The sequence below is a fragment of the Enhydra lutris genome, unplaced genomic scaffold (assembly GCF_002288905.1).
Source record: "Enhydra lutris kenyoni isolate GAN:26980312 unplaced genomic scaffold, ASM228890v2 scaffoldscaffold29, whole genome shotgun sequence".
Classification (NCBI taxonomy): Eukaryota; Metazoa; Chordata; class Mammalia; order Carnivora; family Mustelidae; genus Enhydra; species Enhydra lutris.
In genome coordinates this window covers 12,115,579-12,139,028 of record NW_019154113.1, presented here as the reverse complement: position 1 = coordinate 12,139,028, position 23,450 = coordinate 12,115,579, and the positions used below count along the sequence as shown (strand labels likewise).

General features: G+C 47.6%; 1 protein-coding gene across 3 annotated transcripts in view; it reads left to right on the top strand.

Annotated features, from left to right (window-relative positions):
• Positions 1–23,450, top strand: part of LOC111152667 (ST8 alpha-N-acetyl-neuraminide alpha-2,8-sialyltransferase 2) — a 62,089-nt gene that overhangs the window by 19,932 nt on the left and 18,707 nt on the right. The window contains exons 2-4 of one of the 3 annotated variants that reach the window (XM_022511220.1): positions 12,941–13,003; positions 16,697–16,825; positions 20,539–20,796. In XM_022511220.1, coding sequence (XP_022366928.1) covers positions 12,941–13,003; positions 16,697–16,825; positions 20,539–20,796 — 450 coding nt within the window. The remainder of the gene's footprint in view (positions 1–12,940; positions 13,004–16,696; positions 16,826–20,538; positions 20,797–23,450) is intronic. The other 2 variants (XM_022511221.1, XM_022511222.1) reach the window with 2 other exon arrangements.

The following is a 23,450-nucleotide window of genomic DNA, read 5'->3' as shown; positions in this document are numbered from 1 at the left end:
TGTAAGGGAACCCTGAAGAGTTTCAAGGAGGGACTGCCAGATTACAATTTGCATCTCAGAAAGCTGGGTCCAGTGTGGGAGGGGCCGGCAGAGAATGACTCTCCAAGACAGAGAGGGAGAGAATATGGAGACCAAGCCATGATCCAGGGTGGGGCCATGAAGGTCGGCACCTGCTCCCCTCAAGTGTACAATCTGAAGCCTGGGTGGTCTTGGAAGGCGGAGCACGGTGAGGGCACGTGGGGAATATAGATGCCACCTGGACCCTGGTCAGGTTTGAGTTGTGTAGGGAGGTATCCAGGATGTGCATGATTCTGGAAGTGAGGCGTGCCTGCTGGGAATCAGTCAGTCATGGCATCTAGACAAGCAATGAAGCTGGGGTTTGGACAAGTGATCCATGCTCAGCAGGGCTTTGAGCCATGCCAGCATGGAGGGGGAGGGCAGGCAGGTGGGGAGGAGCCGGGAGAAAGTAGTGGGAAAGGTTTAGGGAACACTTGGAGACGTGAGGCCACTCGATGGAGGAGGACAGTGTCTGTGGCTTGCGGCCTTTTTCGGGTTTTGCTCAGTCCAGGGGCAGAGCAGAAAGAACCAACGTGTGGTCGGACTCATTCAAGGACCAATCGGTACTCCGGGAGTTTCTGCAAGGAGTCCCCCTTGGAGCTCAGTCCAGCACAGCCTGCTAGCCAGTCGAGCCTAGGTCTCAACAGCGTGACCTCTAGAGGTGCTTCCTGCTGTTTAGCTGAGAGTTTCTTTGTTGAAGAAAAGGAAACGCACTGATTCATTCTCTGGCACACCATCGGTGACAGCAACAGCAGCAGGTACCACAGCTCTGCCACGGGGAACACACGCATTTTCTTCTACCTCCTGGTCCTTATTTCTCCCTTGAAGGCTGTACTGCTGAAAGGCAGCTTCCCTGAGGACAGCTGTTCCACGGGGGTTTGGCAGAGTCCTTGCCCAGCAATGGTTCTCTCTGATCCAGAGGGTGGCAGCCGTCACCTTAATACAAAAACTGAGGTCCCTGTCCGTCGAGTGCTTCTCACTGCAGTCCCACAACAGGACCCCACTTTACCGAGAAGGACATCAAGTTCTAGAGAGTCTAGAGTGGCAAAGCCAGAACCATCAGGACCCAGAACCCCAATTCCCTAACGGATGGTCCTGGCCGTCCTCATTCTGCACGACACCCACTCTCCCTGCATGGTGACCGCTGGAAAGGCAGGGTGGGGACACATCTGACACCCAGAAGAGACAGGACTTCAAAGTCCTCTCCAACATTGGTGCCCTCGGGGGGTTTCCTCGGGGGAAAGGCTGCCACTGGTATTAATGGGAATGGATGCTGTTTCTGAATGCAGCTCCATCAAGAAGGGAATAAAAGAGAGGGAAGAAAGGCCGGCTTAAGGTAGAGCCCTTTCAAGTGCTGCAAGGCGAGGCGGGTTCAAGAGCAAAGCGCAGCACTGTGGCTGGGCATTCTGCTTCTCTTTAAAGAGCACAGATTTATCCATGGCAGGCCACATGAATGAAAGGAGAGGCTTTCAGAGCTGCCAAGATCCCACTTCAGGGGTTTTGCAGGAGTCTATTTCTAATGCAACGACGCAAGGCGGGGAATGACAGCCGAGGTAAACACTGTGTCTGCAGCAGGAGGCGCGGGGACTGCCGATAAATGGACACTGAGTAACTGGCCAGTGGAGGTGCTAGGGTCTGAATGCTTGTGATCCCCACCCCCACCTCCAGATTCATATGTCAGAACCCTAACTCTCAATGTGATGCTGTTAGGGAGTGGAGCCTTCTGGGAGGTGACTCGGTCGTGCGGGCGGGGCCGTCATGATGGGATGAGTGCCCTGTCCAGGAGACCCCCCAGAGCTCCCTCATTTCCTCCACCACATGAGGTTAGAACAAGAAATCAGGCCCAGATGGGGTGGGATATGGGGGGGGCTCCCCCGACCGTGCTGCCTCCCTGATCTCAAACTCCCAGCCTCCAGGACTGTGAGCAGTAATACATTTCTGATAAGTCACCCGGTCCCTGGTATCATGCTCTAGCAGCCCAAAAGGATGGAGACAGTAAGATTGAATGAATTTTCATATAAAACCACGCGTGGATCACGATTCCTCCCTACTGGTGTGGTGCAGGTGAAGATTCTAACTTGACTATTTCTGCAGTCCGCTCACCAACTATCTCACAACTACTTGTGGAATTAACCTTTGCTTTCTTTTAACTCCCTGGCATCTCCCTGACAGTATGTTGAATCCTTACCCGCAGCAGGTGAAGGGCAGGGTGGCGCCATTCTCCAGGCACAGGAGACCCCAGTTCCTGCTCTGCCAGTGTTTTCACTGGGCACATCACTTAACCTTTTGGGGCCTGTGTGTTTTATTTTTAAAACTAAAATGTGAAAATTAACAGGTCCCTCTTACAGAGCCCCACACATCGTGGGGTCAAGCAAATGAGGTCATTAACATTTTTCACTGATCTCTTGGAATCTGCATCCCCTTCCTAGAAATATGTTCTAGTAACATGTCCATCTGGGACAGGGATTTTCACCTGGGTTGGTGAAGGTGTCACATTTAGGGAGTAAATTTTGCTGAGAAAAGAGAGGCTGATTCGTTTGAAAAACAAAACAAAACAAAAACCATATTCCAGTATGTTTTGTATTTGAAAATTTCATAAAATGAATAGTCTGTAAGAAAAACTGTAGAAAGTAATGCTGAACAAAATCTTGCTGGGTGTGAAAATAGAGAAAAATCAAGACTTTTAATTGGGGGCACCCTCTATCTGGGGAGCGGTGAGACTCCAGGAGGGATTTTATTCATTGTAAGTGGAACCTTAAAGTGTTGAGTGGAGATGATTTAATATAATAATGGGTTTTCTGAGCCAGAAGGAATCTTAACGATGCCCTGAGGACTCTAACCCATCTCTTGGGTAGGGATTGTTCATCATGTCCCTTCCTAGTAGCAAATTTCCTCTAGAGGGAAATCTGTCCCATGGCCTGACCAAGGGAGCCCTGACTTTACCTATCCAGGAAGGACAGAAGGAAGCAGCAGTCACTATCATTCACACAAGGATGGGTCAAATAAGGTGGGGAATGAGTAGCATCCATCGCGAGAGTTCTTTTGATGGGGGACATAGACCAGATTGGAGAGGCACGAGAGGGTAGAATGAGGAACGCAGATGACTAGTGTAGACAATTCCTTAGGAAGTTTGCTAAGTGCTGGCAAGACATAGAGAAAGTACAGAAACCTTATCGAATTAAGGTTGGGTTGTTTATTTAAGATGAGAAAAGCAGGGGCGCCTGGGTGGCTCAGCGGGTTAAGCCTCTGCCTTCAGCTCAGGTCATGATCTCAGGGTCCTGGGATCGAGCCCCGCATCGGGCTCTCTGCTCAGCGGGGAGCCTGCTTCCTCCTCTCTCTCCACCTGCCTCTCTGCCTGCTTGTGATCTCTGTCTGTCAAATAAATAAATAAAATCTTTTTTTAAAAAAATGAGAAAAACAAACATACATATAAATGCTAGTGGGTATGAGCCAGTTGTATGGCCGAGGAATCGGGAGCTGGGATCCTGAGCCCACCTCCTGGGTCCAAGCCCTGGTGTCCCTACTTAGTCCCTGTGCTGCCCTAGGAAGTATTTCACCTTCTCTGTGCCTGAGTGTCTTGTCACGTGGAACGGGTAAGCAGTTCTGCCTCACAGGGCTATTGTGAGGTCCAACATAAATATCAGAAGTACGACAGAACTAGAAGGATGTTGTTGAAGATATGGAAGGGAGAAGAAGTAGTTGATAGAACAAGAGTCTCCAAGGCAGGAAGGGATGCGATTCAGAGCACAGGCAGGTCTGGATAAGAGAACAGCTAGCTCCTACAGGGCTCCTGGGTCTGGATAAGAGAACAGTTAGCTCTTCTCTTGCAACAAAGGAAGGGACGAGGCAGACTTCGTCTGTTTACAAATATTCACTGAGCCCTTATGATGTCCAGGCACTGTGCCCAACACTGGGGGTGCAGCCGTAACAAGACAGACACGGCGCTTCTGTCACGAAGCTTACATTCCGGGGGCGGAGTCAGACAGTGCGTTCAATACATGAATATGGTGATAAGAAGACAGAAGGAGATGGGAGCGGGGAGGCCAAGGTGGGGAGAATAACAGAGCAAATGCTATCTTAAATGGGGTGGTCAGAGATGGTCTCTCTGAGAAAGTGACATCGGAGCCCAGGTTTGAAAGGGCAGGAGGGAGTCATGGAGAGATCTACAGGAAGAGTGTTCCAGGGAAGGGGAACAGCCAGTGCGCGAGCGCTGAGGCTGGAGCACCACCTAGGGGGACATGCGTAGGTGGGCAGTAGTGGTGGCAGTAAGGCTAAGATTTCCCTTCTTCCTTTCCAAGCCATGCTTCTGGGAGGCTGAGTCTTCTTCTCTACAGGTGGAGGGATACCTTCAGCCTTCCTGACTCATCTAGTCATTCAACAACCCCCTCCCGGGCATGTTTGATGTGCAAGAGAGACACACCCCACCCCCGCAACACAGAGATGAGCAGGACCCTGTCCTATGCTTGGCTGCGGTCTGGTGAAGTCATGTGCTAGGTGACACTGCAGTGGTGGGGAGCACCTTGGTGCAGGTAGGACCAGGACCCAGAAGTAGGACAAGCACTCTGGCTTGCTGTAAAGCAAGGACTTCAGGATGGGGTCAGGGGGCTCTCAGAAAAGTCTCTACAGCCTTGAATGATTTACAGAAGTCTTCTTGGCCGATAGCTTTACTGTCTCCAGCTCAAGCCACAGAATAAATATGTCTCACCTCTGAGTTTTAACTGCCTTGGTTTCTGGGTTTTTGAGTGTTTTCAGGGTTTAGGAATGCAGCATTCTCTCAGAAGTCTTTCTATTATAAAGTCCATCTCCTTTATAAAATGGGTATGGGTTTAAGGAGAGTCCCACATAGATTGGTAAACAGTGCCTCAGTTTATGCCAAAAAGACTCAGGTTTGAGTAAGAAATCATATGGTCCCTTTCTCCCCCACCCCATCAAAGGTAACAGTTTCATAATGAGAAAGGATCAGCAATAAACCGGGTACAAAATATTTGGCATCCAAGTGACTTATTTACTTGAATTTGGATGTGTAGATCCCTATCTGTGCTTTTATATGAAGACTAGAGAAATTGCCTGGAACATAATCAAAGCCCTAAGTTCACATGGATGTTTTCTGAACTTGAGCAAAGGGAAGAGCCAGGAGTGAGCTGGGTCCTTTTTGTACACTGATGAAAGCTGATTCTCAAGCAAAAGTTTGCTGAAATCAAAGCAAATGGGTAATATTTAATAATTTAGTAATACACTAATATTTAAAGTGAAAGAAGGGAGGACAGCCGAGAAAAGAGGTAGGCGGTTGACGAGGAGAGCTCAGGGGCATAAGAGAGACACCTGTAAGCTCGCTGACTTCACCCTGGTCCCTGACACCAACAGCAGAGATCTCGATCGTCATGGAAACACCACTGTCAGGGTTGAACCCTACCGAGGTCTCTTCAGAGCTCTGTGCCTGGTGTGTTTCAGTATCTGTGAGGTTCAAGGGCTTCTGTCCAATAAGACTAATGTCCAGGAAAGGGTGTCCCAGAGACTGGTGAGCACATCAGGAGAGCTTCAGGCTTGACCTGATGAGCAAGAAGCTGAGTTCATGGAACCAGAAGAGAGAGGCAAACTGGTGACAAGCCTGGGTGACCCTGGGAATAAGTCTAAATCTGATGGAACTACCAAGCCAGAAGCATCACTTGCCGCTTATAAAACTGAAGCTGCTGTGACCTTTAGAGTCACAAGGAGTCCTGCCTAGCGGTCCCGAAGTGACCGGCCAGTTCCAGCTTTCAGTGTGATCCACGGTCGTTGTCAACGCTGGTAAAGAGCTGGCAGTGCTGGAGTTCATGGTCCTCCTTCTTGGAGCTGTGCCTTCAGGAAGCCTATGCAGGATCAGAAGGACATCCTCAAAAAGAAATATGGCAAAGACGCCTCTCACATGGGGGATGAGAGGCATTTTGCTCTTAACTCCTGAGAGCAGAGGTCAGCAAAGTGTGGCTCATCGGTCATATCCAATCAGCCACCTATTATCATGTGGCCCTCAAGCCAAGAATGTTTTGACATTTTTTAAAGGTTGGGAGAAAAAAAAAAATCAAAGGAAGTGTAACACTAATATCGAGTGCTTTATAATCTGTCCTGCAGTGTTCTAAAGCCTGGAACTCATTAGCTCATGCACTCCTTACTAAAACCCTGTGAAGTGGTTACTCATTCTGTAGACCAGGAAACAAACGGAAGCTTCTAGATAGGTTAAATAATAGGCAAAGATCACACAGCTAACAATTAATTCAGCTAGAACTCAGACCCAGGGAGTCTTATTACAGAGCCTTGTGTTCTTAACTTGCATCCCCATATGAAAGGTTCTCCTACCCCATAAGTGTAGATAAAGTAGAAGTCCAAAAGAGAGACTCAAGACACACATTTTGATGAGTTCGTGGGAGGGAAGACTTTATAGAGGAACGATGCCACCTTTCTATCATGATGACAGGACTACTAACTTTGAATCTCAATTAATCAAGCTCCAATCTCCCCCCAGAAAGAATTGCATTCTTCTCATTGCAAAACCTTCCATTTTTCCTCTTGGTCCACAAAGCCTAAAATATTTTGCTGTCTGGCCCTTTAAAGGAAAAGTTTGCTGACTCATATCCCACAGAATACAGAACGTTGGAGTTGCTATGGGATGTGACTAGAAAGCCTGGCTACCCTTACAAGGTGACGAATGGCATGAATGCAGTAGCCTCTAGTTCTTAGAGTTTGGAAAGTATGACCTCGAAATTCAGGTCTCTTAATGAACCCAGCCATTGCATCACTCCTGAGTAGCTGGTGACTGGGTCCAAGCTTCATCAAGGACTACCCAGTGGTATCTACTGAAGATGCCCTAGATCAGGATGGCTAGAATGCTGGGAAGAAGTTCCCATGAATGCAGGTAGTATACAGGAGTTAGGGGATGGTCTCACGGTGACCGACCCAAAACAAATGACTAAGCCTATGGACAACACCACATGTAACTGCCTCCTGCTCAGAGTGAATCAGACACCAGTGACAGAGTGTCTTCAGGAATGCAAATTGGCCTGGTCCAAAGGATGGGGTGCCATGTTTCCCACTGTGCTAGGGCAACTGAAAATACTTTTATTGCCAGCTTCGTGGTGAGGCTGTGCACTGGATCAACAAGGCTGGGCCCCTTGCCCATCTGAGCACTTGGCCAAGTACAATGAGCTCCATGAAGGAAGAGATGGACAGCAAAGCTTAATTTTCTGGCAACAAATTCAGGAAGCTCCTCACCAAGTAAGCCCTGGGCCAGAGAGCCCCTGACCCATCCAAGCACTGGTCAGCTGGTAGACCCTCTGCTCCTGTTTTAATCACAGGGGCTCAAGGATCAAGACACAAACACTTGGGAGGGGTCTTTCCCTCTCTTGTCTCTGAAGTTCTGCCTCCTTAGAACAGCCACATCAAAAGCTAGGTTTCCAAAGCATGCAACTACATGGAAGAATCTTTAAAAAATTACACTAAGTGAAAGAAGCCAGACACAAAGGTCAACTATTATATGAGTCCACTTACATTTTTATATATATATAATATATATAATTTATATATATAAATTATATATAATTTTATAAGTCATATTATTTATTTAATTTATATAATTAATTTATATTAATTTATATAATATATAAATATATATATTAAAAATATGGAATAGACAAATTTATGAAGATAGGAAGTAGAATAGAGGTTACCAGTGGGTGGGAGGATAAGGGATTAGGGAGGTATTGTTTAATGGGTATAGAGTTTCTCTTTGGGCAATTAAAAATATTCTGGAGCTACGTAGTGGTAATGTGCCTACACAACATTTGGAATATACTTATGCCACTGAACTGTACACTTTAAAAGGGTTAAAATGGGAATTTTATGTTAAGTATATTTTGCCACAATGAAAAAGAAGCCCATCCTCTAACGCTGAACCCAGAAGCCCTAACTCTGTCTATGTGACTGACCCCAAGTGAATTATCCCTTTTCTTACAGTCTTCCCCACCATGCATTTCTGGAGCCATATATTTATAGTGTGTCCCTTAGACAACCGGAAGGAACCCCAACTGGTTTTATGCAAAAATTGAAGGAAAAGAGGCTCCTGGGTGGCTCAGTTGGTTAAGCATCTGCCTTCAGCTCAGGTCATGATCCCAAGGTCCTGGGATCGAGCCCCGCATGGGGCTCCCTGCTTGGAGGGGAGTTTGCTTCTCCCTCTCCCACTCCCCATGCTTATGTTTCCTCTCTCACTGTCAAATAAATAAAATCTTTCAAATTTTTTGAAAAAAAAAAAAATACCATTCAGTATCCTCCCAAAACTCTGAAGGAAGGAAGGAAGAACCATCTGCAAATTCATGATTTGTGCTTTAGTTTAAACTTTTATTCTCAAGACTAGTCAGTTGTTTAAGTTGGGTCTAGACTCTTAATTAAAGCTGACAGTTTGTTTACTGAGCCTCACTCTCCAGTGACAAACAGAGAACACAGGAGATTCTAAACAGCTATAAGACCCCAACACACTGGATATTCCCTTACCCATCAACAACTGGGCTTGGGCAAAGAGACAACACAGAAATGCAGCTTTCAGATTTGCTAATTGCTTTTCACCAGAACAGAGCTAACTATACATGATGCCTTTTTTTTTTTCAACATATCATTTTTATGCATTGTCTTAGTTTACCAAGTACACTCTACTCAGAGGGAGTATTAGGACAGTGGTGGAAAGGAGATCACTGTCCTAAAATGCAGGACTGTAAAGCAATCAATTTCTATCATCATTATGGCTGAGAATATTTAACAGGGTCAAATGCACAGTGGTTATTACTAGTATTATACCTTGTTTTATAGAGTTCTTTAGGTGTGCAAAGTGCTTTTCCATATGTCTTCTCCTTTAGATTATCCAAGTGCCTTTGTTTCTATGACTTCAGCACACTGTGAATTATCTTTAGCAAATTTTTCTCACCTGATCATCTTCTTATGTCACTCAACCAAGCAGGTATCAGCATTCCTTCATTGTAAGGAAGGCAGGCTTATTTTAATAACACTGAAGGCAAAATCCTAATCAGAAAAAAAATAAAATAAAAATCCCTTGTCAGTTCATGTGATTCTTGTTGAGCCAAACATCTGCTGTCTGTTTCTTGGAATGACGGTGTGCCCCATCCTATGGATATCTGAGAGGGGAACTGTATCTTGTACAGGTGTAAATCGTACGCAGGAACATGGCATGCTCACCGGGAAGGGAAGACTTTGGAAGAAAAGTCCCACTTAGCCTGGAAGTTAGATTTGATTCAGTAAGCCACAGTTGGGGAAGGCTGTGAAGGTGAACAAGACAGGGTCCCCGTCTCTTTTAATACAGGTTTTATCATCATTTAGGTACGGTCAGACCAACAGGTCAGGGGATGAGTGCCACTAAAACGATATTTTATTATACTTCCAGATCCCAGGTCACCCAGGAGGCAGAAAGATGAGGAAGACTGTGGACAAGAGCCTTTATTGTCATTCTCATAGGAAGGAAGAGTGAGGCAGGGCAAGCAGGCTGAGGCTGGCTAGGTTGAATAGATCCAGCAGGCTCTGGGACATAGGGGCTGCCCCTAGCTGTCTAGTACCTGGCTCTGGGGTAATTAGGACAGGGGGATAGTAGCCCAGAGTGTGAGACCCCAGTAAGGGAGATAACAGGGGGTGTGGTGTGGGCGCTAGATTAGTTGGTTTGCCTTTGAAAGGTACACTCCCAAATGAGTTGTTTACTGTCTCTAGGAATTGGCTAACCCTGGGAGGGTCAGTCCCTCCAGAGTCCACAACGCTTCAGAATACAGAAATTAAAGACCTGGTTAATACATGCCCTCCAGGGGCTGATGTTCTAGTGTGGTGAGCAGCCAAAGAAACTGCAACCGGGACCAAATCTCCAGGCCCCGGTTCCAACTCTAAGAGGAGGAGTTTGGACCATGCACATGAGATTTCTTTAAAGCCCCCCCACCTGTGAGTTCAAGAAATAGTTGAAATAATTAAATACAGCACGGAAGTCACAAATGCTGTAAGACAATTGAATGCTCTGGGAGGAAAAGGAAAAGATGGAAAAATGAAAATGGGGTGGTTTGGAAGGGAAACACAGATGTTGGCTCGGGGGTCAGCTGAGGAAGGTGACAGCAGATAGGCTGGCTGGTGGGAGATCCCTCTTCCCAGGGACACCAGGCAGAAACAAGAGTTGGAGCAGAAATTCTGAATGGAGACAATTTTGCCCCCCCTGCCCCAGGGGACATTTGGTGAGTCTGGTGACACATTTTTGGTTGTCATAAATTGGGAGGGGGGGCTGCTGTTGGCGTAAAGTGATGGGAGGCCAAAATGCTGCTGAACTCCATGTGTCTTGGCGCCACTCGGGACCTGGTCTGGAGGCAGAAGAGAAAGACCTGGGACAGTTGTTGTTGGGCACGTGGTTCTCTCCAAACCCCTGGTCCCATTAAACCAGAGGGCTGCATAGAGACAGTGCTCTCTCTCCTGATGCCCGCTTCGATTTCATGAAAGACACTGTGCATGGGGTTTGTTGAGGATTGCTTTTTTGTATAAGCCAAGTTTTAAGTTTTTATAAAGTCAGATCTGTCTTATATTTTCTCTTATGACTTCTTCTTACCCTTCTGAATTTTAAAAAGTCCTTTGCATACACTCTTCATACCTCATCAAAGATTTGATAAATATTCTCTTCCATTTTCTCACCGGTTTCTTATGGGATCCCTTCCTTAAATGGGTACCTCTGCAATTTAGTCTTTTTCAGAGGGTTCTAGAAGTGTTCTCAGAGATAATATGGCTTTAGGAATTCCAGTGATAAATATTTTATATTAATGACGTTGCGTTCTTTTCAAATGCCATCTAATCCCTATATCAAACATGTATTTTCACAGATGGCATTGCTTAGGATCAGGGGTTTTCAAAGATGAGTCAGTTTTAAAACTTAAGGAAGTAATGTTGTGTGTGAGTGATAAAACATGGTGAACTGGTGGTAAGAGAATAGCTGGCATTTAGGAAACACTAGTTAAATCACTTGAGATCATTTTGATGTATAGACTAATGTAATACTCAACTGATTCCCCTTTGCCTCACCTCCAGGTTGTTAACCAACTACTCCAAACCGTTTACTGAGTTTCTCATTGATCATGATTTTTTAAAGTCATATATCAATTCTTATATGAAGTCTTTCTGGATGATCTTTTTTGTTCCATTAACCTTTCATTAGCCTTGAGCTATTACCACACTTTTAATTACTGCACTTGACTGAGTATTTGGCCCCACAGGTCTTCCCTCCCTGCGAAGAGTACTGATTTTGAGGACAGGGGTCAGGATGGGGGGATGTGCAAGGTCAGTGACATGTGGACAGCAGTACACCCAGGAAAGCCCATGGGGTTTGATCTGAGTAGATGTAGTTACAGGTCCAGAGCTGGCCCGATATTCCCAGACCCCTGAGTTAAAAATGCCAAAGCAGAGCTCTGTCTTCCCAGGGAGAGACAAGGAGGGACAAAAAGGAAATACTAGACATTGATTTAAAATGTGAAGAACCAATGACATTCCATGCAGTCAAGAACTAGACCGGAAGGGATGGAAATTGGAGACCTGAGGAAAGACCTAAGGGAGGAGGCTCTGGGCAGGACATAGCATACTTCCTGTTGTCGGACTGTCTGGCTGTGAAGTGGGAGAATGTTGCCTGATGCCAAATAATGCTGAAAAGATGTTTCAGTCCATCAGGAAAAGGCATATATGTTTTCACACACATGCATACACAAAACCCACACACAGCGTTATAACTACAGATAAGGTAACCCTAAAGAAAGCAGACAGAAAAATCCGGACTCAACAGTGTAGAGACAGGCATTCACTTCCCCCAAAAAGTTCTCATTAAATCACAGGATCCCTTGAAACATACAGCTTCACCAGTGATTTAATCGTTTCTCTGGAGTGCTCCAACACCCTGATGGAAAAGCTAGATGGAAGTTTAGAAATGAGAAAAGTGTGAAGAAAGAGCTCCTCCACCACACATCCTATAAATCAGTGGGAGAAAAAAATATTCAATTTAATAAAAATAATTAGTCTCACAACTTTTTAAAAACACACAGAGAGCACAGAGTGGACTAGGTACTGAGGGTAGATGGATTCATCTCTTCCCTGGCCCTGTGTGATAGCAAAGCAGGGTGACACTTCATGGCCCTAGAGGCCTCCTTCAGAATGGAATTTTCCAGAAGGAATAGGTGGTGGGGCTGGAAAGAGCCCTAGAAGGTTTCTACTCCAAAAACCTATATTCTAGAGGAAGAAGCAAACGACCCTATTAATCACCCATCTCCTGCTCCTTGCCCCCAACAAAGTGACACCACTTATTTTTCCTGCCACCAAGAAAGCAAATCATTATCACATTCAGTCTTCTGTTGAACTTCTGGTGTCTCAGGTTTAGAATGTGAGGGACAACATCCTAAAACGTGAGTGAGAGCAAGAGAAGACCAGGGGCAGATGCTGAATCATGCTAGAGTGAAGGCCAAGTCATGCTAAAACATGCTAGAGCAGATGCTGAGTCATGCTAGAGCAGATGCTGAGTCATGCTGAGTCATGCTGAGGGATTAACTAGGGGAGATTCATCTCAAAGAAGTTAGTCTCAAGACTCAAATGATCTCAAGTGGAAACACTCCTACGAATTGAAACAGTGTTCAAGTGGCGGGGGGGTGGGGATCTGGGAGGCCTACTTCCCTGTAAAATGCTTGGGTCTGTGGCTGTGCCAGGATGTTGCTCACTCTGGAGAATCCAGAGTGAGATCTCATCCTCCCTCTACGGTTCTCCAGGCAGGCTGCAGGATCTCCTGGTGATTGAAGAGGGCTTTCGGAAGAAGAGCTGGATTTATAAATAATGCATTTCCTTTGTCTTGCAGGGATTCTGGAGGGAGAGGTACAATCAGATCAGCTGTGAACAGCTTACATAGCAAATCTAATAGGTTTGTAAATTAGATTTTGTGTTCATTTGTTTTTGCTGTAAGGCAGCTATTAATCTGTTTCTCCTCTTTGCTGGATGGTGCCCTTCTTACTTAGCAAATAGATCTGTTTTGTTTCACTTTGGCTTTGCATTTCCCTAATCACTTTTGGGGAGGAGCTGTCAATAGAAGAGCCCAGGAAATGGCCCAAGGTCTAGAGGCTATAGAGATGGAAAACTCAGATGGGAAAGAGCTCGTTTCTGGAAAAGAGCCCACACATTTTGAAGCACTTGAGCCACCAACGTGCTTATTCACAACTTGCATTTTCCTGAGCAGTGGAAGCTCTAAAGAGAATCCGGTCTCTCACTCAATTTCATTGTGTAGGTGGCTTATCCAGGGGATGAAGATGGAAAATAAAACATTCAGGAGCTTCACAGAGACCTCTTAAAAATATTTAGGGAGTCACCTCAGTGATGTTCATCTTGACTGTTGAATGCACAATCTAAATTCGGAAAGCAAGTTTTATCCTGTGATGATCCTTGGCCAGAGGCTGCTTGATACACAGAGACGAGCAAATGCTTTTGCAAGCTAACAAACCCACACTTGCCACTGGCTATGGTTGGACCATGCTTTTGAGTCCGCATTCTCCACTGAAGACAACTGCCCCATAGCTCTGACCTACAGGCTATGAGCCTGAGCTTAAGGAACATTGGAAGGAAGAAATATTGCCACACTGTTTGACACAAACAGTTACTACTGAAAATGAAGTCCTCGTCTTACTTTCTTTTTTTTTTTTTTTTTAAAGATTTTTATTTATTTATTTGACAGAGAGAGATCACAAGCAGACAAAGAGGCAGGCAGAGAGAGAGAGAGGGAAGCAGGCTCCCCGCTGAGCAGAGCCCAATGTGGGACTCAATCCCAGGACCCTGAGATCATGACCTGAGCCAAAGGCAGTGGCTTAACCCACTGAGCCACCCAGGCGCCCCTCGTCTTACTTTCTAAATATCCTACTGTGGTCAGTCTGGGGATGAGAGATCCAAATGGTTTGGAGTAGGGTCTCTTATTTGCCCTTCCATAGATTTTTTTTTAGGTCTCTTGACCATATCAGACCTATTCAATATGTCCATTCCTGACCCCACATGATTCAGGAAAGTGACCCCTCTCTCCTTGACATCATTGCTTCTAGCTCTCTAATGACCTCTTAACCACCTGGGAGCTACAAATGAAGCTTGCATTATGCCTAGTAAAATGCAGAAATAAAAGAGGAGGCCATGTGGCCCTAAGTTCCTCTCTTTCTACTGTGGAAAAATGTTCCCTTTTGGAGAAACAAGATCTTGACCCATGATCTTGCCACAGATGTGCTCCATGGTAACTTGAGGGAGGAAGAGTCTTACTCAAAATCAAGTATGAGAAGAAGGAAGAAAAAGCCTTGGGAGCCAGGCAGACCAGGATTCATTCCCCGTGCTTGTTAGTTGGGGCCATGAGCAAATTATTTCTCCCATCTGAACCTGTTTCCTTATGGCATTGGAATAACCCACTAATCCAGCTGAGTTTGTGCAACAGAGAGCATGTAAAACCAGTGACTTGAGTTGGCTCCTGGGTCACCTAATCCATCCCTCCAATGTTACAGAGAAGAAAGCAGAGGACAGAGACCCAAGGTGACTTGACCAAGTCCCACAGCTTAACAGCCACAGAGCCAGGATTAACTCCAGGAAGACCACAACTAGAGGCATAAGGTCTCCTCCAAGATTTCACTAGGAAGTGGAGACAGAAATGGAATTTTACCACTAGTCATGCCAGCGTTTATCTCTTTCCCTTCCTCCCCTCCACCACTCTGTCCCAGAGAAGCGTGGAAACTCCTTCTGGATTTTTCCAAGAAAATTCCCTGGGCAAGCACCCAGGATAGGTACCTCTGCAGATCCTTCTGGCCTGAGAGAGCCTGAGGTCAACCAATGTGCCACAGTTTCTAGGAAGCTTCCCCTTAAGACTGAATCCACATTAAGCCATAAGATGCCAGGTTCTGATCATTTATTATCAATGAGAACATCAGCTAGCCTGTTTGGAAAATAAGTCAAGTTTGGAAGTCCTGTTTGGAAAACACAGAAGTCAAGTGTTTCTATCACAAATACTGTCTGATGCAAGCTACAGTGAAGTGTGGGATCTTGAGGTGTAATAGCTAGATCTGTGGTCCCAAGTGTCACTGCTCCTACCTGTGGCCTGTGCAGAAGGAGGCAGTGCCAAAGGGTTTAACCACAAGCAGCTCCTCCTGCAGCCTTATGAGAGGGCCGTCAGTGACAGGTGCAGGAGACCTCGCGGTCCTTACAGAATTCTAGGTCCTTAATGCTGGATATCTTCCTCTTTCTATAAATGGGGAAACTGAATCTCCAAGAAGTAAAATGATTTACCCACAGTCACACAGCTTGTGAAAACTTTCCATGACACCTTCTGCTTCCTTTCATGAAAACAACAAAATTTCCAAGGGTCTTCCGTTTCCTCTTCTAGTCCTCTGCAAAAGTTACATATGTTTGAATCCAAAACAGGAGATATCAGCCAGAGGAGTCAGGAATATTGAGCAATGGAGGTGTGTGGGGAGAATGTGCAGAGATAATTTGCACCCCCAACTGAATTTCTTTTCTACCTACAAAAAGCAAAGTAGAGCATCGGCTGTAGACTTCATTCAAAGAACTGCATCTCTTTTAACTTGGCTGTTTCCAGATAAATGCTGAGGACATAGATGTTTGGTTTGAATTCTTTAGAGCTCCAAAATTTGGCATCACAAATCCACTTATCACTCAAAGTGGGAGAATCTGCTGTCAGCACAGACAAAAGCAATACCTGACATGACCCACATGCATCTGTACACATCTGATAAAGGCAGGCTGGCGACTACGCTGCCTTTAGAGATGTAATTGTAACCTAGTTTCTTAGAAACCTACTAGCATAGATTTCAAACCTCGGAATTCAAGCGGGTCCCGAATGCTTAGTGTTCCTGAGTCAGGTAGAGAGATGCTGTGCGGCCAGAATTGTGATTTGCCCCGGACATGCAGGGCCAACCAGCTCCTTCACCCATCCAAGGCTCCCCCAGGGTGAAATTCAAGTTCAACGAACATTTACTGAGCACCTGCTATGTTAGACCTTTAGACAAAAAAGAAATGAATGAGGGAGCTCCCCTGCTTACAGACAATGGGAGAGGGAGACCAAGCACCGAGAACTGTGGAGCAAGGTGTGAGGTGTCATCTGAGAGTGTGAACAGGGCAGTGATACGATAAGAGGGAGGAGGGGAAAGCCACAGGCTGCTTCGTTTTTCCCTGGTATGAGCTTTTGTTTTCTCTTTATTAAGTTTTGTAGACCATCTGATGCCCCCTAGCTGCTAATGTAACTGCAGAGTTTTGCAAAAGTAACTCGAAGGTGTATTACTATTCCAACGGTTGACAGCTAGGTTTCACTGGGAGGAGACATTGGGGTGGGGGAATGGAGAGAAAGAGAGTTCTACCACCCCCTTCCCCGTCTCCACACTGTATGTACCGTATACCTGAGGGAGAGAATTTGTGCATTCTAGAAGATAAATAGACTTCCTTCCCTTCTCAGGTAATAACTGCAATTTTGCTCTCCCGAAGTTTACATCCAAGCCCATGCAAAAACAAAACTATTAGACTTGTCATCGGCATGCTAACAGATCATGTCTACCCTCTTTCTCTTTTTTTTTTTTCCTTCCAGAGCTGAAGTTGTAATAAATGGCTCCTCGTCGCCAGCTGTTGTTGACAGAAGTAATGAAAGCATTAAGCACAACATCCAGCCAGCCTCGGCCAAATGGAGGCACAACCAGACGCTCTCTCTGAGGATCAGGTAGTGGTAATTACCTATAGGACAAGAGAGAGCCTTGGCCTTCTTCGGCACAAGCCGGCAAATTGCCGCTCTCCATCATCTAAAGAAGTCAGGAAAGAAATAAAATGTTTACCTCCCGCTGAGCCAGGTTTCATCCGTAAGCAATCAATCGGAAATAAAAACCCGAGACAACCCCAACAGCCCAACACGTGTGTGCAGTGACTAGGACTGGGGAGGTGGCAGGAGCTCCCTGCTGAGGTCCTGGATTCTGGAAGGAGTGAGGCTCTCGGGTCAGCAACAGCAGGAGCCTGAGTGGTGGAGACCACAGGTGGCTTCTCCCAGGCTATCCAAAGCAAGAGTCCTTCTCTGGCACTTGCGCCACCGTCTGTGGGTGACCCAGGAGCTGACGTAAAGAGGAGAGGTGTGCTTAGCCAGAGAGGAGCTCTTGTCCTGAGCTTCTAGGATGATGTCTCAGAGCTCCACAGTCACTGCTGGGTGGCAGGGATGGAGAGCTGTAAAGAAGGAAATACAGCATCAACATTTTGAGTACTTGACATTGATATAGCCATGACTGACCCACCCAAGCTTGGTCAGTAGAACCCTGGCATCGTGCTGGGGGCCCGAGGTGCTAACATAAAGCAGACATGCTAGTGGAGAGACACAGATATAAGACAGGACAGCGCCATGTGACACACACATTAGGTGGTGTTGCATCGCATGAATCAGTGGAAATGCAGAGGAGAGAAAAAGGGGATGAAGCAGGAGATCCAGAAAAGGAGCAGTGGGCTTAGAAAGGTAATTAGGAGTTTGACAGGCATGCCAAGCTTCATCCCACTTGTGCGCAGCCTGGCATCCAGTGTCCGTGCCCTGTGCTGCTGGGGCACGAAGTAGGAGGTACAGAATGTGGGTGGGGAGGTTGGCGAGGTAGCCTGGACCAGATGGAGAAAGCCTGGACTATGGCGGCCAACCTTCGCTGGCCTTCCACCTGGGGAGGGAGAGCAGGGGGCCCAGAGCTACCAGGTGTCCCCACAAGGAGCAGGGAGGTGCCCCCTCCAGGGAGGCTCCCTGTCAGAATGGAAATGCCCCACCCCCTAGTCCAAGGCTTCATTGGGGACATGAGGGGGAATGGGGGTGGGAGCTAGAGACACATGAGACCCGGGACCCAGCAGCTGAGAAGCCACCTGAAGGAACCGACTCCTGGCACCACAGTTCTGCCACCCTCACCAGTGCCCCTTCTGAGGCCCCCTGGGCGGACCAGATACAGGCCTTTATCACTCGCCCTTGGATCAGCAGCACTCTTGGATCCATCCGTGAGATCATGTACAATAGTCTCCCAGGGTTGGGTTGCTCTTAGCCAATTCCCACCCACTTGGTGGCTTAGGACAACAGAAATATATTCTCTTCCAGCTCTGGGGCCGGAGTTCCAAGTGCTCCCTCTGCGTGGCGGGGGAAGGGGTGTGCAGGGGGGAGGGGGGATGTTTCAGCCCTTCCTCAGCCCTGTGGCCTCATCTCTCCAATCCCTGTCCCCATCTCTTCTGTGTCTGGGGGGTTCCCTCTCCCGCCTCTTGTAAGGACACTTGTCATTGGCTTCGGGGCCCACCAGGTAATCCAGGACCATCTCAAGAGCTTTAGTTTCATTACGTTCTCAAAGGTGCTATTTCCAAATAAAGCCACATCATGGGTTCTGAGGGTTAGGAAGTAGACATATATCTGGTGGGGGGAGCACCCCACCACACCATCTGTGAGTGAAATCCTCCCACCAGCACAAGCCCACCTGCATACCCCTGGCCTTTCCTCTGCCACTGGGTAGAAAGATGGACACTTAACACACACACACACACACACACACACACACACACACACATATACTTTCAGAGGGGACCAGACCATGGCAGCCTACAAACACAGCCACACTGGCAAGAACAATGTGCCTTCACCCAGGGGGAAAAAGAATTTCCTTCAACTCCCTTCAATTAATCACCCAAATTATTATTAATAAAAGATGCTGTGAGTGATTCGGAATGATGTTTAATAATTGATAGTAATTTCTCATAATTAGGTATAAATCAATCCACTCACAGAGGTGTTTATTTTATGGACTTTCTAGGAACTCTCTTTACTTTTAAATACTTTGGGGTAAGTGATTGCAGAGGTTTTAGCAATCTCCATGCTGTATCAGTTTGTCAAGTTGTAGAATCCTTGGTAAAGGGCAGTAAATAAATATAATGCTTCTTTTCCCATCAAGAGATACAAATTATTCAGCCAGGAGTGTCTCCCCTGCGTGATGGCAAGAGATCCAGGTCATTAATAAGACTAGTGGAAGAAGAACTTCTTCCAGTGTGCCCTGCCAAGCATTCTAGCCACCCCTTGGCTACGCCAGAGGCTCCCAAATCCAGCCACATGTTAAAGCTCCCTGCTGAGCGTTAGGAAGCACGCAGAGCCTGAACCACTCTCAAAGTCAGGATTTCTCAGGTTTGAGCCCAAAGCTTCCTAATTCTTTATAGTTCCCTGGGGGCTTGAATGGGCATGCTGCTGGGACACACCGCTGGTGACCAACATCTCCAATCCTACAGGCTCTCAGGCATCAACGTTACCATCTGCACAATGCGGCAACTGTCTTGCAAATTCTCACATTTGCAAAGTGCAGGAAGAAGTTTTGTCCTGTCAGGGCTCTGCGGAAAAGAAGATTGGCATCATTGTATCTATGCTCGAAAGGGGCTTGCAGCAGGAAATGAATGACTTAAATCATTTCTAAAGATGTTTTAGGAGATTCAGACAGTAAACACCTCCACCCCAGCTAGAATCCCCCAGCTAGGTCTGAGTGGTTTAAGTAAATCTCCCCAGGCGATTCTGAGAAGACACCCATCCTTTTTCTGACCACACTCCATTCCAGCTGTGTACTTTGCTAGATGATTCTAGAACATTCCCCCTAAATCAAAGTCATCCTGGAGACTAGGGAGCTGTCCTTTGCTCACCTTTGTTCTGAAACAGCACAAAGGAATTTCTCTGAGGGACCAGAGGAGGATCAATTTTTATAAACTCGAACTAGATAGCAGTGGGGGACAGAGCAGCACAGTCCACGGAATGGACCAACTCAGGGATGGCAGGCCACGTTCTCAGTCTCTCAAAGGTAGAGGAGTTGACACACCTCACAGTATCTACACTCCCATTCACGCCATGGGATATCCCCTCTCCTAGAGAAGATTTTTGTGGAAGAAAATAGACCGCTGAGGAGTGAGGGACATGTGTCATCCTGGCTTCCTAATCCTGGCTCAGGACCCCCTATCAGAAGCTGGCCCCGAATCCCACTGAGAGGGAGTGTGATATCTGGAGATACTGGAAGTGTCCAAAACCGGGGTTCCCTGGGACATTGGATTTCAATGCTAAAAGCAGGCTGTCCTGGGCAAACCAGAATGGTGGGACACCCTTCCTCCCAGGGCCTTATGTGGTGAGCTCTTACTATGTCCTAATAGAGTCATCTCCCTGGGCAGTTACCACCTCTCAGAGGAAGAGGCCATAACCACAAAAACCAGACCGGTCCTCACCATAGTTGCCTCTGGGCCATTTCTGATACTCCCCACCTAGAATGCATTCTCAGAGGGCACCCGAACTCAGCTTCGCCTGTGTGCTGGCTGTGTCAGGCCACGGGGGGACAGAGGACAGGAAAAGCTGGGTTGACAAAGGGCAGCTGGCCACAGGGAAACTTGTTCCTCATGTGTGTCTGGTTTCTGTAGGAAGCAAATCTTGAAGTTCTTGGATGCTGAAAAGGACATCTCTGTCCTCAAGGGGACCCTGAAGCCTGGAGACATCATTCATTACATCTTTGACCGTGACAGCACAATGAACGTGTCCCAGAACCTCTACGATCTCCTCCCCAGAACCTCTCCCCTGAAGAACAAACACTTCGGGACTTGTGCCATTGTGGGCAACTCGGGGGTCTTGCTGAACAGCGGCTGCGGGCAGGAGATCGACACACACAGCTTTGTCATCAGGTAACCACAGCAGGGGCTCTGGGCCCAAAGCGACAGGCAGGTTTAAGTGGTGCACGGGCAGTTATCCCAAGAGGTTGAAATGAGAGACTATGCTTGGGTTAGTCCCCATTCTCACCTTTATGCATGAGAATTTCTTGAGGCACCTTTAAAAGTCCCAGTGTCCAAACTGCACCCCAGACTGATTAGGTCAGTCTGAGGGGTCAGCAGGATGTAGCCGAGGAAACCCAAATGGTCTGGTGTACCGTCAAGGTTGAGAATCCCTAACCTGGCACAGAGGTAGGCAGACTACGGCCAACAGCCTGTTTTTAATCAATAAAGTTTTATTGGAACACAGTCATGCCCATTCATTTTCATATCCTCAATGGCTAAATTAGTTGGGCAGAGTTGAAGTGTAGCAACAGAGAGAGCATATGCCAGAATCCGAAAATAGTACCTAGCCCTTTATGGAAAAAGTCTGCCGACCCCTAGATAAAGCCTAGGCCAGCCAGTTGTCAGTTCAAGTTTGCAAACCTCATACAAGTGTTCTCGAAGGCAGTGCTCTGCTAGTGACTATTATCCTGTAGTCAAAATCTGGGAAGTGAGCGGGTGGCAGAGAAACTTGGACTTGACCATCATTCTCCCTGAAATGTCAGCTCTCATTGTTCTGTCTCTTGGGACCCAATTGGACTCAGTTACCCATGGCCCTGATACCTGACCCCCAACCCAGATGGACTGGGAACAAGGCTTTGCTGTCCCTTGGTCAGAAGTAGGGCACACAGAGCCTCGAGTTTCGTCCCAAACAGTGCCCCAGCCCTGGCAGAAGGGCATACCACATCTCACATTTCCTCTGGGGCTGTCCTGATGCAAAGAGAGCCTTGTCCTGGGGCTTTGGGAAAAGACCTCAGGCCGTGGGATTAGACGCTGTGTTGACTCCTGCATCCACTGTGACAGAAGCGCCACGGCCACCTCGCAGCCAAACCTGGTTTAGCTTGGGAGCCTTTGCCAGATTGTGCCTATACCTGGTGTAGCCCAGGACTTGGCCCCCATTCTCAAAGCCCTCCTGTCTACAGACTTAGGGACTGGGGGGAATGCAAGGGGGAAGGAAGCAGGGCAGGCGTCTGATGGAAGCCAGGGCAAGGGTGAGGGTTGGGTGGCGGGGTTTAAAGGTGTGAGCAGAATGTGAGAGTAGGGGGTACCAGGCCTTCCTGACTTGGGGTCACACGCATAAGCAATGCTTCTTCCTTTGCCACAAGCTTCAGTGGTGAGGTCTGCATGGCCCACCCAGCCCTGCCCTGGCAATTCAGGACAAAATTACAAAGGCGCACTGCATACAGAACCCGCATGATGCCAGGTGGCAGCCCTGGCTGCCGTCAGGGACCCCCTGGGCTCTTCTTCCTTAGGGAGACCACCCACTTTCCCTCTGGGGGATCCTATAGGTCACAGCCCCCACCGAGAGGAAATGCGGTGAGCTGCTGTGGCCACAGCCTGAGTTGGCATATGTGTGTCTAGATGGTGTCGCCCACAATAGAGCACACTGAGAGTTCATTCCCTGCCCTGCCTTCCCCTGAGGTGCGGGGAGGGAGGCCACCCCACAATTCCACACCACCTCTCCTGTAGCATTTGCTTCTCTGAATGAGAACTCTCCAGGAACCCTGTGTCTCCACTCCACCCACCCCATGCTGACCATGAGCTCCCCCAAAGCAAGATGCTCCTGTCCATCTCTGGGCACCAGTCCAAGCCTGAGCCTGGCAGACAGGGGACTCTGAGCTCGGGCTCCAGGCTCTGTGAGATAAGAGACACCAGGAGGGTCCTGATGGGATGTTCTCGGTCTCTGTCAACCAAAGTCTTCCACCACTTTGCCTTGCTCTGTGGTAATGGGGCCTCTCCCCTGCCTGGGAGAACCCAGGACCTTACGCCTCTCAGAAGCTCCACACTGAAAAGGCCTGCATGCAAAATGCAGTGAGCTTGCAAAACGTTCTGCATTCCTGAGGGGAGTTCAGGTCAGGCTTCTGGAAGAAGCAGACGTTAGCAAATGAAAAACTTGAGCAGGAGGAAGCAGCAGGAGGAAAGGCATGGAAGCAAGAGACTAGATTCATGGATGGTGGAGGCTGGGGCTTGACTGAGCCCGGGCTGCCCACCTAAAGTGCTGCTGGGAATTGGGGCCGGACAGGAGTGCTGGTCCCTGCAGTGTCCCCATGAGGCTGCAGTGGCAGGCAGAGGGGACTGCCTAACTCGGAGTCATTTAGTACAGAATAAATTCCCAGATGTTTGGGAATCAAAACTTCATTGCATGCTCTCTCTCTCTCTCTCTCTCACACACACACACACACAGACCACACAGACACACACACTCACCTTCAATAGAGAGAACCTAATGAATGAATGCCCCCTCACAGACAAATCATCACTCTCATTGTCACGGTCATTGGGCACTTAGCATGCACCAAGTGTAATTCTAGGCACTTCATGTCAATTGACTTACGCAATTCTCACAACAACCCTATCAGGAATGTTCCATTTGGGGCTGGCTTTTGCAGGAAGGAAACTGAGGTACAGAGAGCCACAGGTCCATAGCATGCTTGGGTGGCCAGGCTCAAGCTGTGGGCCCAGGCAGTATGGCTCAGAGCCAAGCATGAGCCGCTGCTCTCTCCAGCAGATTGCCTCTCCCCCTGGAC